This window comes from Thermobia domestica, chromosome 4, assembly GCF_964235325.1.
Source record: "Thermobia domestica chromosome 4, izTheDome1.hap1.1, whole genome shotgun sequence".
Lineage (NCBI taxonomy): Eukaryota > Metazoa > Arthropoda > Insecta > Zygentoma > Lepismatidae > Thermobia > Thermobia domestica.
Genome location: NC_137457.1, coordinates 38,217,236 through 38,232,192, shown reverse-complemented (window position 1 = coordinate 38,232,192; position 14,957 = coordinate 38,217,236). Strand labels below are relative to the sequence as shown.

At 35.4% G+C, this 14,957-nt stretch overlaps 2 protein-coding genes across 3 annotated transcripts in view; one reads left to right on the top strand and one right to left on the bottom strand.

Annotated features, from left to right (window-relative positions):
- The window catches only part of LOC145683295 (brachyurin-like), a 787,572-nt gene that overhangs the window by 577,274 nt on the left and 195,341 nt on the right, over positions 1 to 14,957 (top strand). The window lies entirely within an intron of this gene.
- On the bottom strand, positions 1,495 to 7,134 carry LOC145683821 (uncharacterized). The gene is made up of 2 exons (XM_081755416.1): positions 4,547 to 7,134; positions 1,495 to 1,718 (listed from the first exon to the last, which is right to left on the bottom strand). Exons 1-2 carry the CDS (start codon positions 6,586 to 6,588, stop codon positions 1,697 to 1,699), a joined length of 2,064 nt encoding a protein of 687 aa, XP_081611542.1. The 5' UTR covers positions 6,589 to 7,134; the 3' UTR covers positions 1,495 to 1,696.

The following is a 14,957-nucleotide window of genomic DNA, read 5'->3' as shown; positions in this document are numbered from 1 at the left end:
CGGTCAAGAATAGGGGGAAAAATTCAACATCAAGTTGTGTATTCCCTTTCCATATATAGGACCTACATAATGTGACAACTAAATCATTTTCCAATTATGAAAAAATTGATTTTGAAGCAATATATTTGCATATTTCCTTTGAGATTTCCCAATCATCCACGTTGCTTACGGATTGTTACCAAGCAGAAGTGTAAAGGATGGACAAGTTATATACTGTAACGTGCGTTTTATAAAAAGGATAAAGAATCGAAACAGTAATATCGCATCGTCACTGGTCAGGGTCACAATACGCCACCCCCAAAAATTGTAGTAGAGAGTAATCAGCATTAAATCGTTTAAATAAGTATATAAGCATGTATAAGCACTCAACTTTTAATATACGCTATTAATCTGCATAGACGGGATTAAATTAGTTAATTTCAACTTCTCAATTCCACGTACCAAAAATAGTAACGAGTGTTCAAATATCTATAATCAATTAGGTTGAATAACAAGATTATGAATTTAATGTAAATAATTATTATTTTCGACTTGAACAAGGAACAGGAACAACAACTTTCAAAAAATGTAACATTCAATAATGATTCCAGTAGTCAACTACCCCAAAAGCTCAAACTATAATTCATGAAATTTCTAGAATTAATATTTATAACAATTTCTAATATTATTTTTTGGCTCATGAAATATCGAATTTTTGAAATATATATATATTTAAATTCTTAGACAAAAGCTGAATTTACTAGTTGTTAAGCAATTTAACCTTCAGGTTACGGTTGTAAAATTAATAGAATAACGGTCAATTACAGATTCTAAAGATATAATTAACTCCAAATAGCAAAATTATGGAACAAACTCACCCAATTTTAGATGTTTAACACTATGTTATTTCCAGAAATCACAATAATTAATTATCAACGGATGAATATTATACACCATTTTTATAACTTTAACAACACTTGGTCAAAAGGTCCGACCAGTTTCAATTTTCCCTGAATTCTGACGTAAACCGTATCTACAGAATTTCACGTTCAAAACAGTCACTAGATGGCATAGTTACCAATTTATCAGTGTTACCAACACTTGAACAATTATAACATTTGTTTGACTTTTTTTTTAACATACAACAACATCGAGAGGCCCCCATAAAATAAAAGTAGTACTTTTATTTTATAAATTATTTTGATTATAGCGGTCTTGTGTCAATTTGGTTAGAATATCAACACCTACTCCACCACCAACTACTAATACCTGACTCATTCTCTCATGCACCACCAAATAAAAGTAAAAACTAAAAGCAAAAAAAAAATCCCCCAAAATCTCATTCAGTTAGCATGCATCCATCTGACTCGCCCGACCTAGCATATCCGTGTATTAGTAATATAAGGTCATGAGTAAATAATCGAAAATAATTTATAATAACAATTCCAATGATGATCGAAATACTGATTTCCACAATTAATATTTCCAATTTTAAATAATTTCCATTTATAGGAGACCTTCAATATAATTATAATTATTAATTTCCTGAAGTAGTAACAGAATTTTATATTAGAAATGAAAACAATGACTTACATTACATCAGCTCGGGTAGTTTCAGAACATCAAAATGAATAATTTACCAGGATAACAAAACTTGCGTACACCAAACAGGTTACATTCCAAATTGAATACACGAAGTACAAAGTGTAAAGGACAGTCACACGACATTCATTCCAGGCCTGGAATACAAAAAATATATTAACATCACATTCATACAATATTTAAAATATATGCTGACCAAGTTGTTTATTTGTGTAATTCTATCTTTAATTTAATTTACTTAATTTAAGATTTTGACTAGAAACAGTTCATCCAAGAACCGAAATTACAGTTGGTTTGATCTTAATTATTAACAGTTAATCTAGGTTCACGATAAATTTTTGTCATTGAAACGTGTACTTTTCTTACATCATTAGGATTCTCAATTGATCTAACTTGTAATGTATTTTTTGTAAGTAATCTCAAAATCTGGAATGGGCCAAGCCACCTAGGACATAATGATTTAGTCACCTTATCTGCTAAACTAGATTTAAATTGGGACTTTATTAAAACCTTATCATTAACTTGATATGTCACAGGAGATCTTTTCCTGTCATATTCTCTCTTCTTACGGTGCCACGCTTTTTCCAAATTCTCTAAAGCTGTTACCCATAAATTTTTGTCCTTTTGTCTGATTTCATAGTTATCAATTTCCCATTTCACATCTAGGGGATCACATACATTATAATTATACACTAGCTCCATTGGTGAACATTTTGATTCAGTATGTTCTGCTGAGTTTATAGAAAATTCAATTTCATGGATACCCTGATCCCACTTAGTTTGTTTATTCCGAAAATAAATTTTTAGACAATCCTTCAAAACACGCAAATAACGCTCCGATGCGTTCGAAGCAGCGTGGTACGGAGATATACAAATATTCCTAATTCCTTGTCCGTACAGAAAATCTTTAAATAAAGATGAAACAAAGAGACTTGAATTATCATGGGAAACCGAATGGGGAAATCCGAATCGGCACATAATTTTATACAGCTTATCTCGTACCGTTTTAGCATTTAAAGTTCTAAAAGGCTCTAACCACATAAATTTAGTACAAGAATCTACAACAATGAGACAGTATTTGCCAGATTTTGATTCACATAGTGGCCCACATACATCAAAATACCATAGGGCGTTCGGAATTCTCTCATATTGAGAAATGAGTTGTCCCATAGGCTGTCTATTAGTACTTTTATTTATTTGGCATTCCTTGCACCGTGAAACATAATCCCTAATGTCCCTAATTATTCCATTCCACGTGTATCTTGCACAGATTTTAGAAATACTTTTTTGCGTTCCAGCATGAGCACCCGGTAATATATTATTATGATAATAATCAATTATAGATGTTATCAAACTCTTAGGAATACAAATCTTAAAGGGATTTTTAATAGCTTTTGTCTTTTTACATAATATCCCTTTTACCAATTTATATCCATCTACGTTTACATTATTTTCTAATTGTTCAATTATTTTCATCAACTCTTCATCCCTTCTTTGGTGTGTAAACACAGCCTGAGACGCAAATGGCATTAACCACAAGTTAATTTTACACATATTTGTTACCTCATCTTTCCAAGTAGGTTCTAAATCAACTGACTCGAACATCTGCGTGTCATGGACCCTGGAAATAAAATCTGAAGGCGTGTTTAACACACTAGGTACATGTTTGACTTCAAAATCAAACCCTAACAGCCGATATAATAAGCTTCCATAGTTCTTTACTTTCTTTAAATTTCGTATGGCATATGCTAATCCTTGGTGATCAACTCGTACCTCGAATTTATTATGTAAATATGTTTTAAAACGTTCCATACATTCAACCAAGGCCATTAATTCCAATAAATATATAGGCTTATTTAAATCATAAGGACGAAGTTTTCGACTAAAATAAGCAATAGGCCGTAACACCCCATTACTATCATATTCTTCGAGACATCCCCCTAAGGATTTTGTTGATGCATCCGAACTAATTACAAACTTACCATTTAAATTAGGTAAACATAATACAATATGAGTCTCGAATAAATCTTTTAATTTATCAAGTGCTGCTTGCTGCTCAGGACCCCATATAAATTCAACTTTTGCTGACCTTAATCGGTTAATGGGTTCCAGAATTTCCTGAAAATGTGGAATAAATTTGGAATAATATTGCAAAAACGCTGTTAAAGCTAACAAACCTCTTCGATTTTTGGGGGGAGGCAAATTCTTAATAATTTCAAGTCTAGAGGGATCTAAATACAAATCATTTCCATCAATAACATATCCAAGGTACGATACCTTAGTCTGAAATAAGGTTGACTTACTTAAAGATAACGTTATCCCTGCTTCTCTGAATTTCTGCAATACCAATTCTAATACACGCTTATGTTCATCTATAGTATCTTGAAAAATTATTATATCATCGAAGAACCACTCAATTCCTAGGTGTTTTATTGGATACAATATTTCTGTCATAATTTTTGATAACATATGGGAACCTGCTGCCAAACCAAATGGCAAAACACGCCACTGAAACAGCCCCCTATGAGTCATGAAAGCAGTGTATTTGCTAGAACTTTCAGTGAGAGGAATTTGTAGATACGCCCTCCGGACATCAAGATTTGATCTTATTTTACCTTTAGATATCTCAGCTAATATATCCTCCATCCTAAGAGTGTATTGAGGATTTAAATACAACCGGGAATTTAAATCCTGATAATTAACTATTAGTCTTTTGTCCCCCGATTTATTATTAACCAAAAAACTTGGAAAACACCATTCACTATCTGATTTTTCAATCACGCCCTCTTTTAACAATTCATCTAGAATAATATCCATATGCTTCTGATCTTGTTTACTTAATGGATACGCCTTTTTCCTAATTGGTGTTTCATTATCAACACGTATTTGATATTCAACACCTTTCACCTTCCCTATTTTCTTACAAAACACGTCAGAATAATTATTAACAAGTTCATCTACATACCCTTGCAATGTATTGTCTTGTTCCAATAATACTGGATCTACCATCAGAGGATTTGTACAGCTATTCTCCCCAAGACCGCTCTGCAATAAAGAATTTGGTACTTTTCCTTCCGTACAGTTGGCAACTCTGCTACTCATTGGGCCACTCACATTGGATGTTGTTTCTCCAATAAACCATCTGGACAAGGACCCCTTCGGAAATTGGCTGGAAAAACCAAAACAATCACCAGCATCATCTCTCATTGAATCTACCGGCGAATAAGTTAAAGGTGCAAATTGTCCTTCTAATTTCAACCACAGTTTGTTCGCAATCAAATCCAAGTTTGCCTGAATTTGCTTAAGTTCCCTTATGCCCACAATAAAAACTGGACTCAAATTAGGCACAAGAAAAAACTTCAAATTATAGACCCTTCTACGGAAAGTTATAGGTAACACCACATATGAATTTAATGTCAAAGTTTTATTATCCACACCAACACCAGTAAAAGTTTCACTTTTCACAGTTATAGGTTTTGTTATGCATGAGTTCCAACGTTCAAATTGCTCTTTATTTACCATTGAAATAGTACTGCAGCTATCTAAACCACCGTAATATTTTTGTCCCATAACAAAAGCCTGAACAAAAACAGCAACGATATGTTTCTGACGTAAAGTGGTATCTGGATACTGTTTATTAATTTCAGAACTTGAAGGTTTCATAAATTCCTCAACACTTGAATCACACCGGGATTTCACCTTCGTGCGCCCCATACATATCATATTACGTTGTTTTTCCGTGTTATGCTCAGACATAAATTGCCCCTTTTTTGAAGTTTTTATTCTGGTAGAACAGTTTATAGTAGAAGTTCCTTCCCCACGACCACTATTTACATAACCAACTTCACCCACCAGCTCACTATTAGCAGGCCGGGATTGATTCGAGGAATGTACATTACGAGTAGTGGAGCGATACCGATCACTCACACCCATGTTTGTTTTCACATCAACTTTCCGCCTTACATTACAGTATTTATAAGAATGCGCACCGCCACAAACATAGCACTGTAACTGCCTCTTTTCTTTAACACTCGAAGTGGATGTCAGTCCTTTATAAACCAACAAATCGTTTTTGTAAAGTTCATATTGATTTACTGCACTCAATAATGTTTGCCAACTTTCCGGTTCTTTTTCACGAAAAAGATCGTACCTAAGTTGCGGATTTAAACCATAATAAACTTGCCGAAGAATAGCTATATTATCCATTGCACATTTACCCTCCAGCAACTCATAACAAAGGCGTATTTCCCTAATATATTCAGAAGCACTTTCATTAGGATATTGTAGCCGATCAATAAACTTATTTCGTAATTCTCGTTTACCCAGCACCGAAACCATGTCATTAAGTATATGAACACAAACAACCAACCAATCGTTTGTTGTTGTAAACTCACTTATCAACTTCGAATGCAACTTACCCGAAGTCCGAGATAGAGCAGAAAAATATAAGGCCTCGTCGGGATATAACTCAGTGGATTTAATATAATATATTGCCTTCAAAAATTTAAATAATTCTTCATAACGTGAACCATCACACTGTGGAATACTTTTTATTGCTTCTAAAAAGCTAACATTTGCAGCTGACTGAGTCACCTTTGAAAGACTTGTACGTAAAGTTAATCCAGCACAACCAGCTGGTGGAACAAAAGCACCTTTGCTTTCTTTTTCTTCGTGAGTATCGAGGAACGGGTTTGAGTATTCGCCCTGAACACCTGTTTGCACAGGTAACTGACCTTGACCAACCAAATGGTTATCAACGACACGTAATCTATTGGCATTATCAGTCAAGGACGAATGTCTTTCTCTTCGTATTTCTTGATACGAAGTCGAAGATAAAAATGGGTTTGTGCTATGTAAGGTAGCATTTATGGAAACATTTCCTCTATTTTCAAGAAATGATAAATCCCAATCAAGGGGATTATAAGGTTCCACTATCCCTCCATCGCCATTTGGGAAAGAATTTAAATGTAATTGCTGCCTAATCGGATAATCTCGGTTAACCTGCATTCTTACAATTTAGATAATATAATAAGTTATAACAAACAACTTTATGCCAAAATGAATCGCTTTTGATTAGTAATATTTCTAGTCAAAACCTATAAATCTAATATGGTGAGTCGTAGTTCCACACTGATACTCCCTACTTAGATTATCCTACCATTCACAATTTCAAACATATCAAATAAATAACTACAACCATAGACAAAATTTTAATTTTCAACAAATGCAACTTTTTGGCAGGAGAGAATTCAGGGAAAATCATGTGTAACGTGCGTTTTATAGAAAGGATAAAGAATCGAAACAGTAATATCGCATCGTCACTGGTCAGGGTCACAATACGCCACCCCCAAAAATTGTAGTAGAGAGTAATCAGCATTAAATCGTTTAAATAAGTATATAAGCATGTATAAGCACTCAACTTTTAATATACGCTATTAATCTGCATAGACGGGATTAAATTAGTTAATTTCAACTTCTCAATTCCACGTACCAAAAATAGTAACGAGTGTTCAAATATCTATAATCAATTAGGTTGAATAACAAGATTATGAATTTAATGTAAATAATTATTATTTTCGACTTGAACAAGGAACAGGAACAACAACTTTCAAAAAATGTAACATTCAATAATGATTCCAGTAGTCAACTACCCCAAAAGCTCAAACTATAATTCATGAAATTTCTAGAATTAATATTTATAACAATTTCTAATATTATTTTTTGGCTCATGAAATATCGAATTTTTGAAATATATATATATTTAAATTCTTAGACAAAAGCTGAATTTACTAGTTGTTAAGCAATTTAACCTTCGGGTTACGGTTGTAAAATTAATAGAATAACGGTCAATTACAGATTCTAAAGATATAATTAACTCCAAATAGCAAAATTATGGAACAAACTCACCCAATTTTAGATGTTTAACACTATGTTATTTCCAGAAATCACAATAATTAATTATCAACGGATGAATATTATACACCATTTTTATAACTTTAACAACACTTGGTCAAAAGGTCCGACCAGTTTCAATTTTCCCTGAATTCTGACGTAAACCGTATCTACAGAATTTCACGTTCAAAACAGTCACTAGATGGCATAGTTACCAATTTATCAGTGTTACCAACACTTGAACAATTATAACATTTGTTTGACTTTTTTTTTAACATACAACAATACGCAGATATAGATCGTTTAGCCATATTTGCCCTAGAAATTATCGGATTTTCATGAAAGGTTGCATGTATTTTCTTAATGTAAAATAAGACACGTTTATCATAAAAAATATTCTATGTAATATCTCATACGTTGGCAACTATGAAATAACTATCCCAATAATAAAAATAAACTAACGAAACATAAATTTATTAAACCAGCAATTGCGTAATATTATGAGTAAATTGCGGTTTCATAAAGGCATGCTTTTTTTAGCTTCCCGCGTTAAAGGGGCAATACTGCTTCGCCACTCCTGTGCTCAGACCTATTTGATTTGATGTGCCTGAAGTTAGCTCCCCACCTCTCCCAAAATACACCAAACTTGCAGACCGTTAGTGCATTGTTAGTGCTTTCAGCGTTTACGAGCCATTGAAGATTTTTGGTGGGGGGCAACTTCATGTGAAGTTAGCCTCTCCACCCATCTTTATGTAGACAGATTTTCACAAAACTTAGCGCATTCTTAGTGCACTTAAACACACTAAGCACTACCGTTAGTACTACCATATTTTGGGATTTATTCAAGATTTTCGGTGGGGGTGCCAACTTCAGAAATATCAAATTTCATACAAATTGACGTAGAAACATGCAGTTAACGGTAATCGTTAGTGCATCGTTAGTGCACTTAAAAACACTAAACACTGACGTTAGTGCTACTATATTTTGGGATTTATTCTAGATTTTTGGTGGGCGGCCAACTTTAGAAATATATTCTATACAAATTGACGTAGAAACATGCGATTAACGGCAGTCTTTAGTGCACTTAAACGCACTAAGCAGTAACGTTAGTTCTACAATATTTTGGGATTTATTCAAGATTTTCGGTGAGGTGGGCAACTTCAGAAATATCAAATTCTATACAAATAGAGGCAGAAACATGGGGATAACTGCAATTGTTAGTGCATCCTCAGTGCACTTAAATGCACTAAGCACTAACGTTAGTGCTACTACATTTTGGGATTTATTTAAAATTTTTGGTGGAGCCCAACTTCAGAAATATCAAATTTCTTACAAACTGTCAGTACTTTCTAGAAGCACCAACGAATGCACTAATCACTTTGTTAGTGTTTGAAGTAGGCGCAAATTAACACTGACCACCAAAGATATTTTAGTTGTAGCACCTGCACTAATAATGCACTAATGTTAGGGCTGGTGCACGAAGAAACACTAATGATGCACTAACGATTGCACTAGAAGAGACCATTAGTGCATTTTAATTTGGCAGAAATTTGACACAGTGAGAAACTCTCCTTAAATTTCTTATGTCAGTTTCCTGACATGTAACTGGCTATAACTACACTAATAGTGAAGCAATAACGAGAATAATAGTGTTTTCTAGAAGCACAAACGATGCACTAACGAACGGCTATATTTTTTTTGTTATTGGTTGAAGTGGAGACACCAAGTCCATGAAGGTTTCCAAATGTTTTTTTACTTGTAGCAACTACATTAATGAAGCTCTAACGCTAGGTGTAAGTGCACTAAGAAGCACTAACGATTTCAGTAGAAGAGGTCATCAGTGCGTTTGATTTTGGCGGAAATTTGACGCAATGAAAAACTCCCCATGAATTTTTTTTGGATTTTCGTGGTATACAATTGGCCATATCAACATCAATCGTTAAGCATTAACGGAACTATGAGGTTTTATAGAAGCGCTAACGATACATTAACGAATGGACTTATTTTTCGTTAGTGCTTGAACTGGGAAGCAAGTTCACGCAGGCCCGCAAAGGTGCTTTACTTGTAGCACCTACACTAATCAAGCACTAAACATTGGTGTTGGTGCACTAGGAAGCACTAATATTACAAGTAAAGAAAACTTTGGGAAATAGCGTGAACCTAGCCCCCACTACAAGCACTAACGAAAAAATTAGTGTTATTCGTTAGTGCATTGTTAGTACTTCTAGAAGATACAAGTAGTTTCGTAAGTGCTTTACTTTTAGTGTAGATATGGCCAATTATAAGTCACGAAACTCCCATAAGAAATATATGGGAAAATATTCATTGCATCAAATTCCCATCACATTCAAAAGCACTAATTAACTCTCTTAGTGCAATTGTTAGTGCATCGTAATTGCTTCTTTGAGCACAGACACGTAACGTTAGTGCTTCATTAATGTAGGTGTTACAAGTAAAGAATTTCTGAGAGCACTAACGGAAAAATAGTGCCATTCGTTAGTGCTTCTATAGAACATTAACAATTTTGTTACTGCATCACTATTAGTGTAGTTATGGCCAATTACATATCACGAGACTCACATAAGAAATTTATGACAATTTTATTGAATCAAATTTCCGCCAAATTCAAAAGCACTAAAGCAATCGTTAGTAAATTGTTAGTGCTTCTTAGTGCATCTACACCAAAAGTCAGTGCTTCATTAGTATAGATGCTACAATTACCTTTCGCGGCCAGGGTGAACTTGGCGCCCCCACTTCAAGCACTAACTAAAAACATTGCCATTCGTTAGTGCATTGTTAGTGCTTCTAGAAAACACTAACAGTTCTGTTAGTACTTCACTATTAGTGTAGTTATGGCCAATTACATGTCACGAAACTCATATAATAAACTTATGGGAAATTTTTCATTGCATCAAATTTCCGTCAAATTCAAAAGCACTAATGATATCTTCTAGTGCAATTGTTACAGCATTGTTAGTGTTTCTTAGTGAACTAACCACTAACGTTAGTACTTCATTAGTGTAGGTGCTACAAGTAAAATATCTTTGGTGAGCAAGGTGAACTTGCCCCAACTTCAAGAAGTAACAAAAAATTAGTGTCATTAGTTAGTGCATCGTTAGTGCTTCTAGAAAGCACTAACAGTTTGTATAGACTTCGATATTTCTGAAGTTGACCCCCACCAAAAATCCTAAATATATCCCAACATATGGTAATGCTAACGTTAGTGCTTCGTGCATTTAAATGCACTAACGATTGCCGTTAACCGAATGTTTGTACGTCAATTTCGATACAATTTGATATTTCTGAAGTTGGCCCCCACCAAAAATTAGTGCCATTCCTTAGTGCATCGTTAGTGCTTCTAGAAAGCACTAACAGTTTGTATGGACGTCGATATTTCTGAGGTTGACCCCCACCAAAAGTCTTAAATATATCCCAAAATATGGTAGCACTAACGGCAGTGTTTAGGTCTTTTAAGTGCACTAACGATGCACTATCGATTGCAGTAACCGCATGTTTCTACGTCAATTTGTATAGAATTTTATATTTCTGAAGTTGGCCTTCTCACCAAAAATCCTGAATAAATTCAAAAAATGGTAGCACTATCGCCAGTGCTTAGTGCATTTAAGAGCACTAACGACTGCCGTTAACCCCATATTTATACATCAATTTGTATGAAACTTGATATTTCTGAAGTTGGACTCCCCACAGAAATTCTTGAATAAATCCCAAAATATGGTAGCACTAGCGGTAGTGCTTAGTGTGTTTAAGTGCACTAACGATGCGCTAAGTTTTGTGAAAATCTGTCTGCATAAAGATGGGTTGGGGGCTAACTTCATATGAAGTTGGTCCCCCAACAAAAATCCTCAAAATCTCGTAAACGCCGATGGCACTAACGTTAATTCTTAGTGGATTAACGATGCACTAACGGTGTTCAACGTTTGATGAATTTGGGACAGGTGGGGGGAGCAACTTCAAGTACGTTTTGATTTAATCATGCACGCCGCTACAAATCGTTTGTTCAAAATTGCGTATTTCTCAACCTGTTTCAAATCACATCGGTCAACTGTAATTCATCAGAGCTGCTTATCATCTACATGCTTCATGAGCGCTATAATATAAGTATAGAATCTTGCACTCAATTTTGGTACTAACTGTTGCGCGATTGATATTCATGCCAATTTCTAAGCTACACTCAGGACGAAATTATATGAGGCATATGGACAAAAATTATGTGCGTGACTTTTCTCAAGGTTCTCCCGTTTTCTCCCGTTTTCTTCATTCCTCCATTCAGTGGCGGAACTAGAAAGCAAAAAGTTGGGGGGAGGAACCGGAACCCAGACTACGATAGGTGTATCATTAGTTTATTATAAATTTTCAAACTATATAAATAATAGCTTAAATTATTTTTGTCGATCAAAAACTGTGGGGTTTAGGCCCCGGCCCCGCGCTAGATCCGCCACTGCTTATATTCCATTCATTCACATGGGATAACCGTGGGATTTTGTATGAGACGTAATTACACAGATTTACATTGTATCAAAAATCTTATAGCGTAACACAAACATTCTTATCACTTCATTTTATTCATTTATAGATTTCTGGGTATTACCGGCATCTATTGCGTTAAGCCCATCACGAATGACGTACGTCCGCGAGCACACTATCCGGGAAAGGGGAGCAGGAAGAAAGTAGCCTGGGACGTGTATGTTAGATACCATCCCGGATTTGCCTGGTGTGAATGAGGGAAACCGAAGAATACTTTACTTAGGATGGCTAGCCTGTAAAGTTGATACACCTTTTCAAACTAGTATCTTCACCAGGGGTAAAAATGGATCTGACAATGTAATATATAGGGGGACGCGTGACGTCATGCCGTACCCCGTGTCTATCTTTGCCCTTGTAATTTTTCTAGAAATTGGGGGGACGAAACATATATTTTCTGGAAGTGGTCCCCCCGCGCTTCCCTCACTTTTAGCCCTGGTCTTCAGTGGAAGTCAAACCTGGGATTGCTCGCACCAAAGACCAGAATGTTAGTAAATACGCTACGCGGGGCCACTTTTATCAGTTTGCAAAGAAGGACTAATTAGTATTACTTTGACTACTTACCTCTACATTTATTTACGTTGAAAAGTGAGTTTTTTATTGAATCTTTTTAAAATGAGGTTTTTCGCTAATATGATGCCTGAAAAATAAACATTGCGAGGAAGAAATGCAAGTGCAATGAAATCTTTAAGTCCAACGGCCATGCCGGCTTGGCTTAAGGAGACAGACAGTGATGATCGTAGAAGTGAACGAAATGGTGGAATAAAGAAAGTGAGAGCAAACGGGAACACACCCCAAAAAACACGCACACGTTGTTTGTCCACCACAAATTTCACTTGGTGTGAACTGGGATCGAACCAAGGATCCCATGTTCCAGACGCAAACGCTCTACCCCTGAGCCACTGCGGCCTCAACAGTCCAAGATGTTAATTGTTAATGAACAAGAACCACTTTAAAAATTGCCACTGGTAGGGTATGTATGTATGTTCTGCAGACAACTTTTCCCCTCCCAATATGTTTTGACCAACATAGAGGAAAGCACAAAGCATTTTACATAAGGGTCTAACTAACTATACATAGCCCAAAGTATTGCCATAACAACAATGCTAAAGTGAGATTGAATAGGCTTTTATGACATTTAAAATTATAAAAGCTTACATCTATAACTTATAACTTATAGCGCTTTCTATGATTGAACAGATAGTTTTTGCTTGATCGAAATCGGTCCATAGATGGCTGAATGATGAGAAGTTAAAGTTAAGTTTTCTGACTCGCTGTTACAAACAGATATATATACACTCTCGCCACATACGCACACACATGCATTCAGTTTACAAGCAAGTGTCATTTGAGAGAAAAGCAATAACATACGTGTACATGAGATTTATTATCATTCTCTTTCTTTCTTTTTTGAAGCGTGATTAACAATCCAGCTTCTTTTTCCTTCTCCTCACACCAACATACATATATAAATTAGCCTCTTTGTTCAATATAGCTTCTAGGTAGCAGCCGTGAGATGGCGCTGTATCAATGTTTCTTTTATATGCATGACTCACATAACGCCTAGAGTCTTACAGCAGATGCAATATGTTTTATTTCTTTCTAGCAGCTCTTGTACTTCTGCCAAATACATCTCATGCTTCTCTTCCTGCTCACAAGGAAGGGTCACGCAGTGGCTCCGCTGAGATCCGAACGAGACAAATGTGTTTTCATTTGGTATGTTATAACTAGATGGATCTCAAAGTTATGGGTGCCACCGAGCGGAATATCGTGAGTTACAACATATTTTGTAATGTAAGAACTACAAAGCTGGCAGAATATTTTGACCGAATCATTTGTTCGGAAACGGTTGGGTAAATAGAAAACTCGGATAATATGTATCCCGTCATTTTCAAGAACACACTTTTTCGGATAAAAAAGTTTGCCCAGGATCCTCGCAGGGTCCCACATGGGGTCCAACTCAAAATTTTCAAATGACAAGAGGGATTAAGTAGCACATCGTTTGAAAGCTGTTGCAAAATGAAAGAAGATGCAGCTAGTCTCGACTCTCTACGACAACCCTGTGCAAAATGGCGAAGGGTCAAATTGTAAACAAAAACTTAATTGAAAAGTCAATGGTCACCCCTATAAATCGGAAACGGTGAGAAATGTGAAAATAGGAAAGGAAGTGTGGCATTATTTTCAAAGTACAACAATTTAAGATAAAACGTCTTGTCCCAAGGTCCCCACATGGTCCCAGGTGGGGTCCAACTAAAAAGTTTCAAATGGCAAGAGGGGTTAAGTAGCTCATCGTTTGCAAGATCTTGTTAAATGAAAGTAGATGGATCAAGTCTCTACTCTCTACGACAACTCTGTCCAAAATTGCGGCGGGTCAAAAAGTAATCAAAAGCTTATTTGATAAACTATTGCCACCTCGAATCCAAGATGGCCGGTTAAAACTTATGTCGTTCATAACAGTACAAATTTCTATTTTTCTCTATTATATATTTAGAAACAATAGGAAGATTAAATAACAATTGAATTTCGATTCACCTCAACTATAATTTCATTCGGTAACAACATATATATGTTTTGTTTGGTTCCCTCGCCATCATTTACTTTAATATAACTAATTTGAGATGAACACACAACTCTGACTTCCTCTAATTTTGTCATACGTAGTTCATGCATGACTTGCTGCACCAGTAGGTGGGTGGCTCCATTGTAATTCGTAACTGCGTATTCGTGGCGGTTACATTTGTATGTCATTCGTTGGTTTGATCGCCATACTCCAAGCAATACCAAATATACAAAAAAAAGCATTTGCAAGATTGGCGAGTAGTACCAAACCATGTGTAAGTCATATCAGTACTTCGAGTTGCGCCAAACTTTGTTGGTTTAATTACAGTATTCCAAGAAATAACATATTTATATACAAACTCATTTTTCACGCGAGCAGCCAT

Bases quoted from the DNA above. Each gene is read 5' to 3' on its own strand.
- LOC145683821 (XM_081755416.1), bottom strand. From the start codon at position 6,588: ATGCAGGTTAACCGAGATTATCCGATTAGGCAGCAATTACATTTAAAT. The intron at 1,719-4,546 runs GTATGTAGATGA...TTTGTATTCCAG, and splicing joins CAAGACAATACATTGCAAGG to GCCTGGAATGAATGTCGTGT.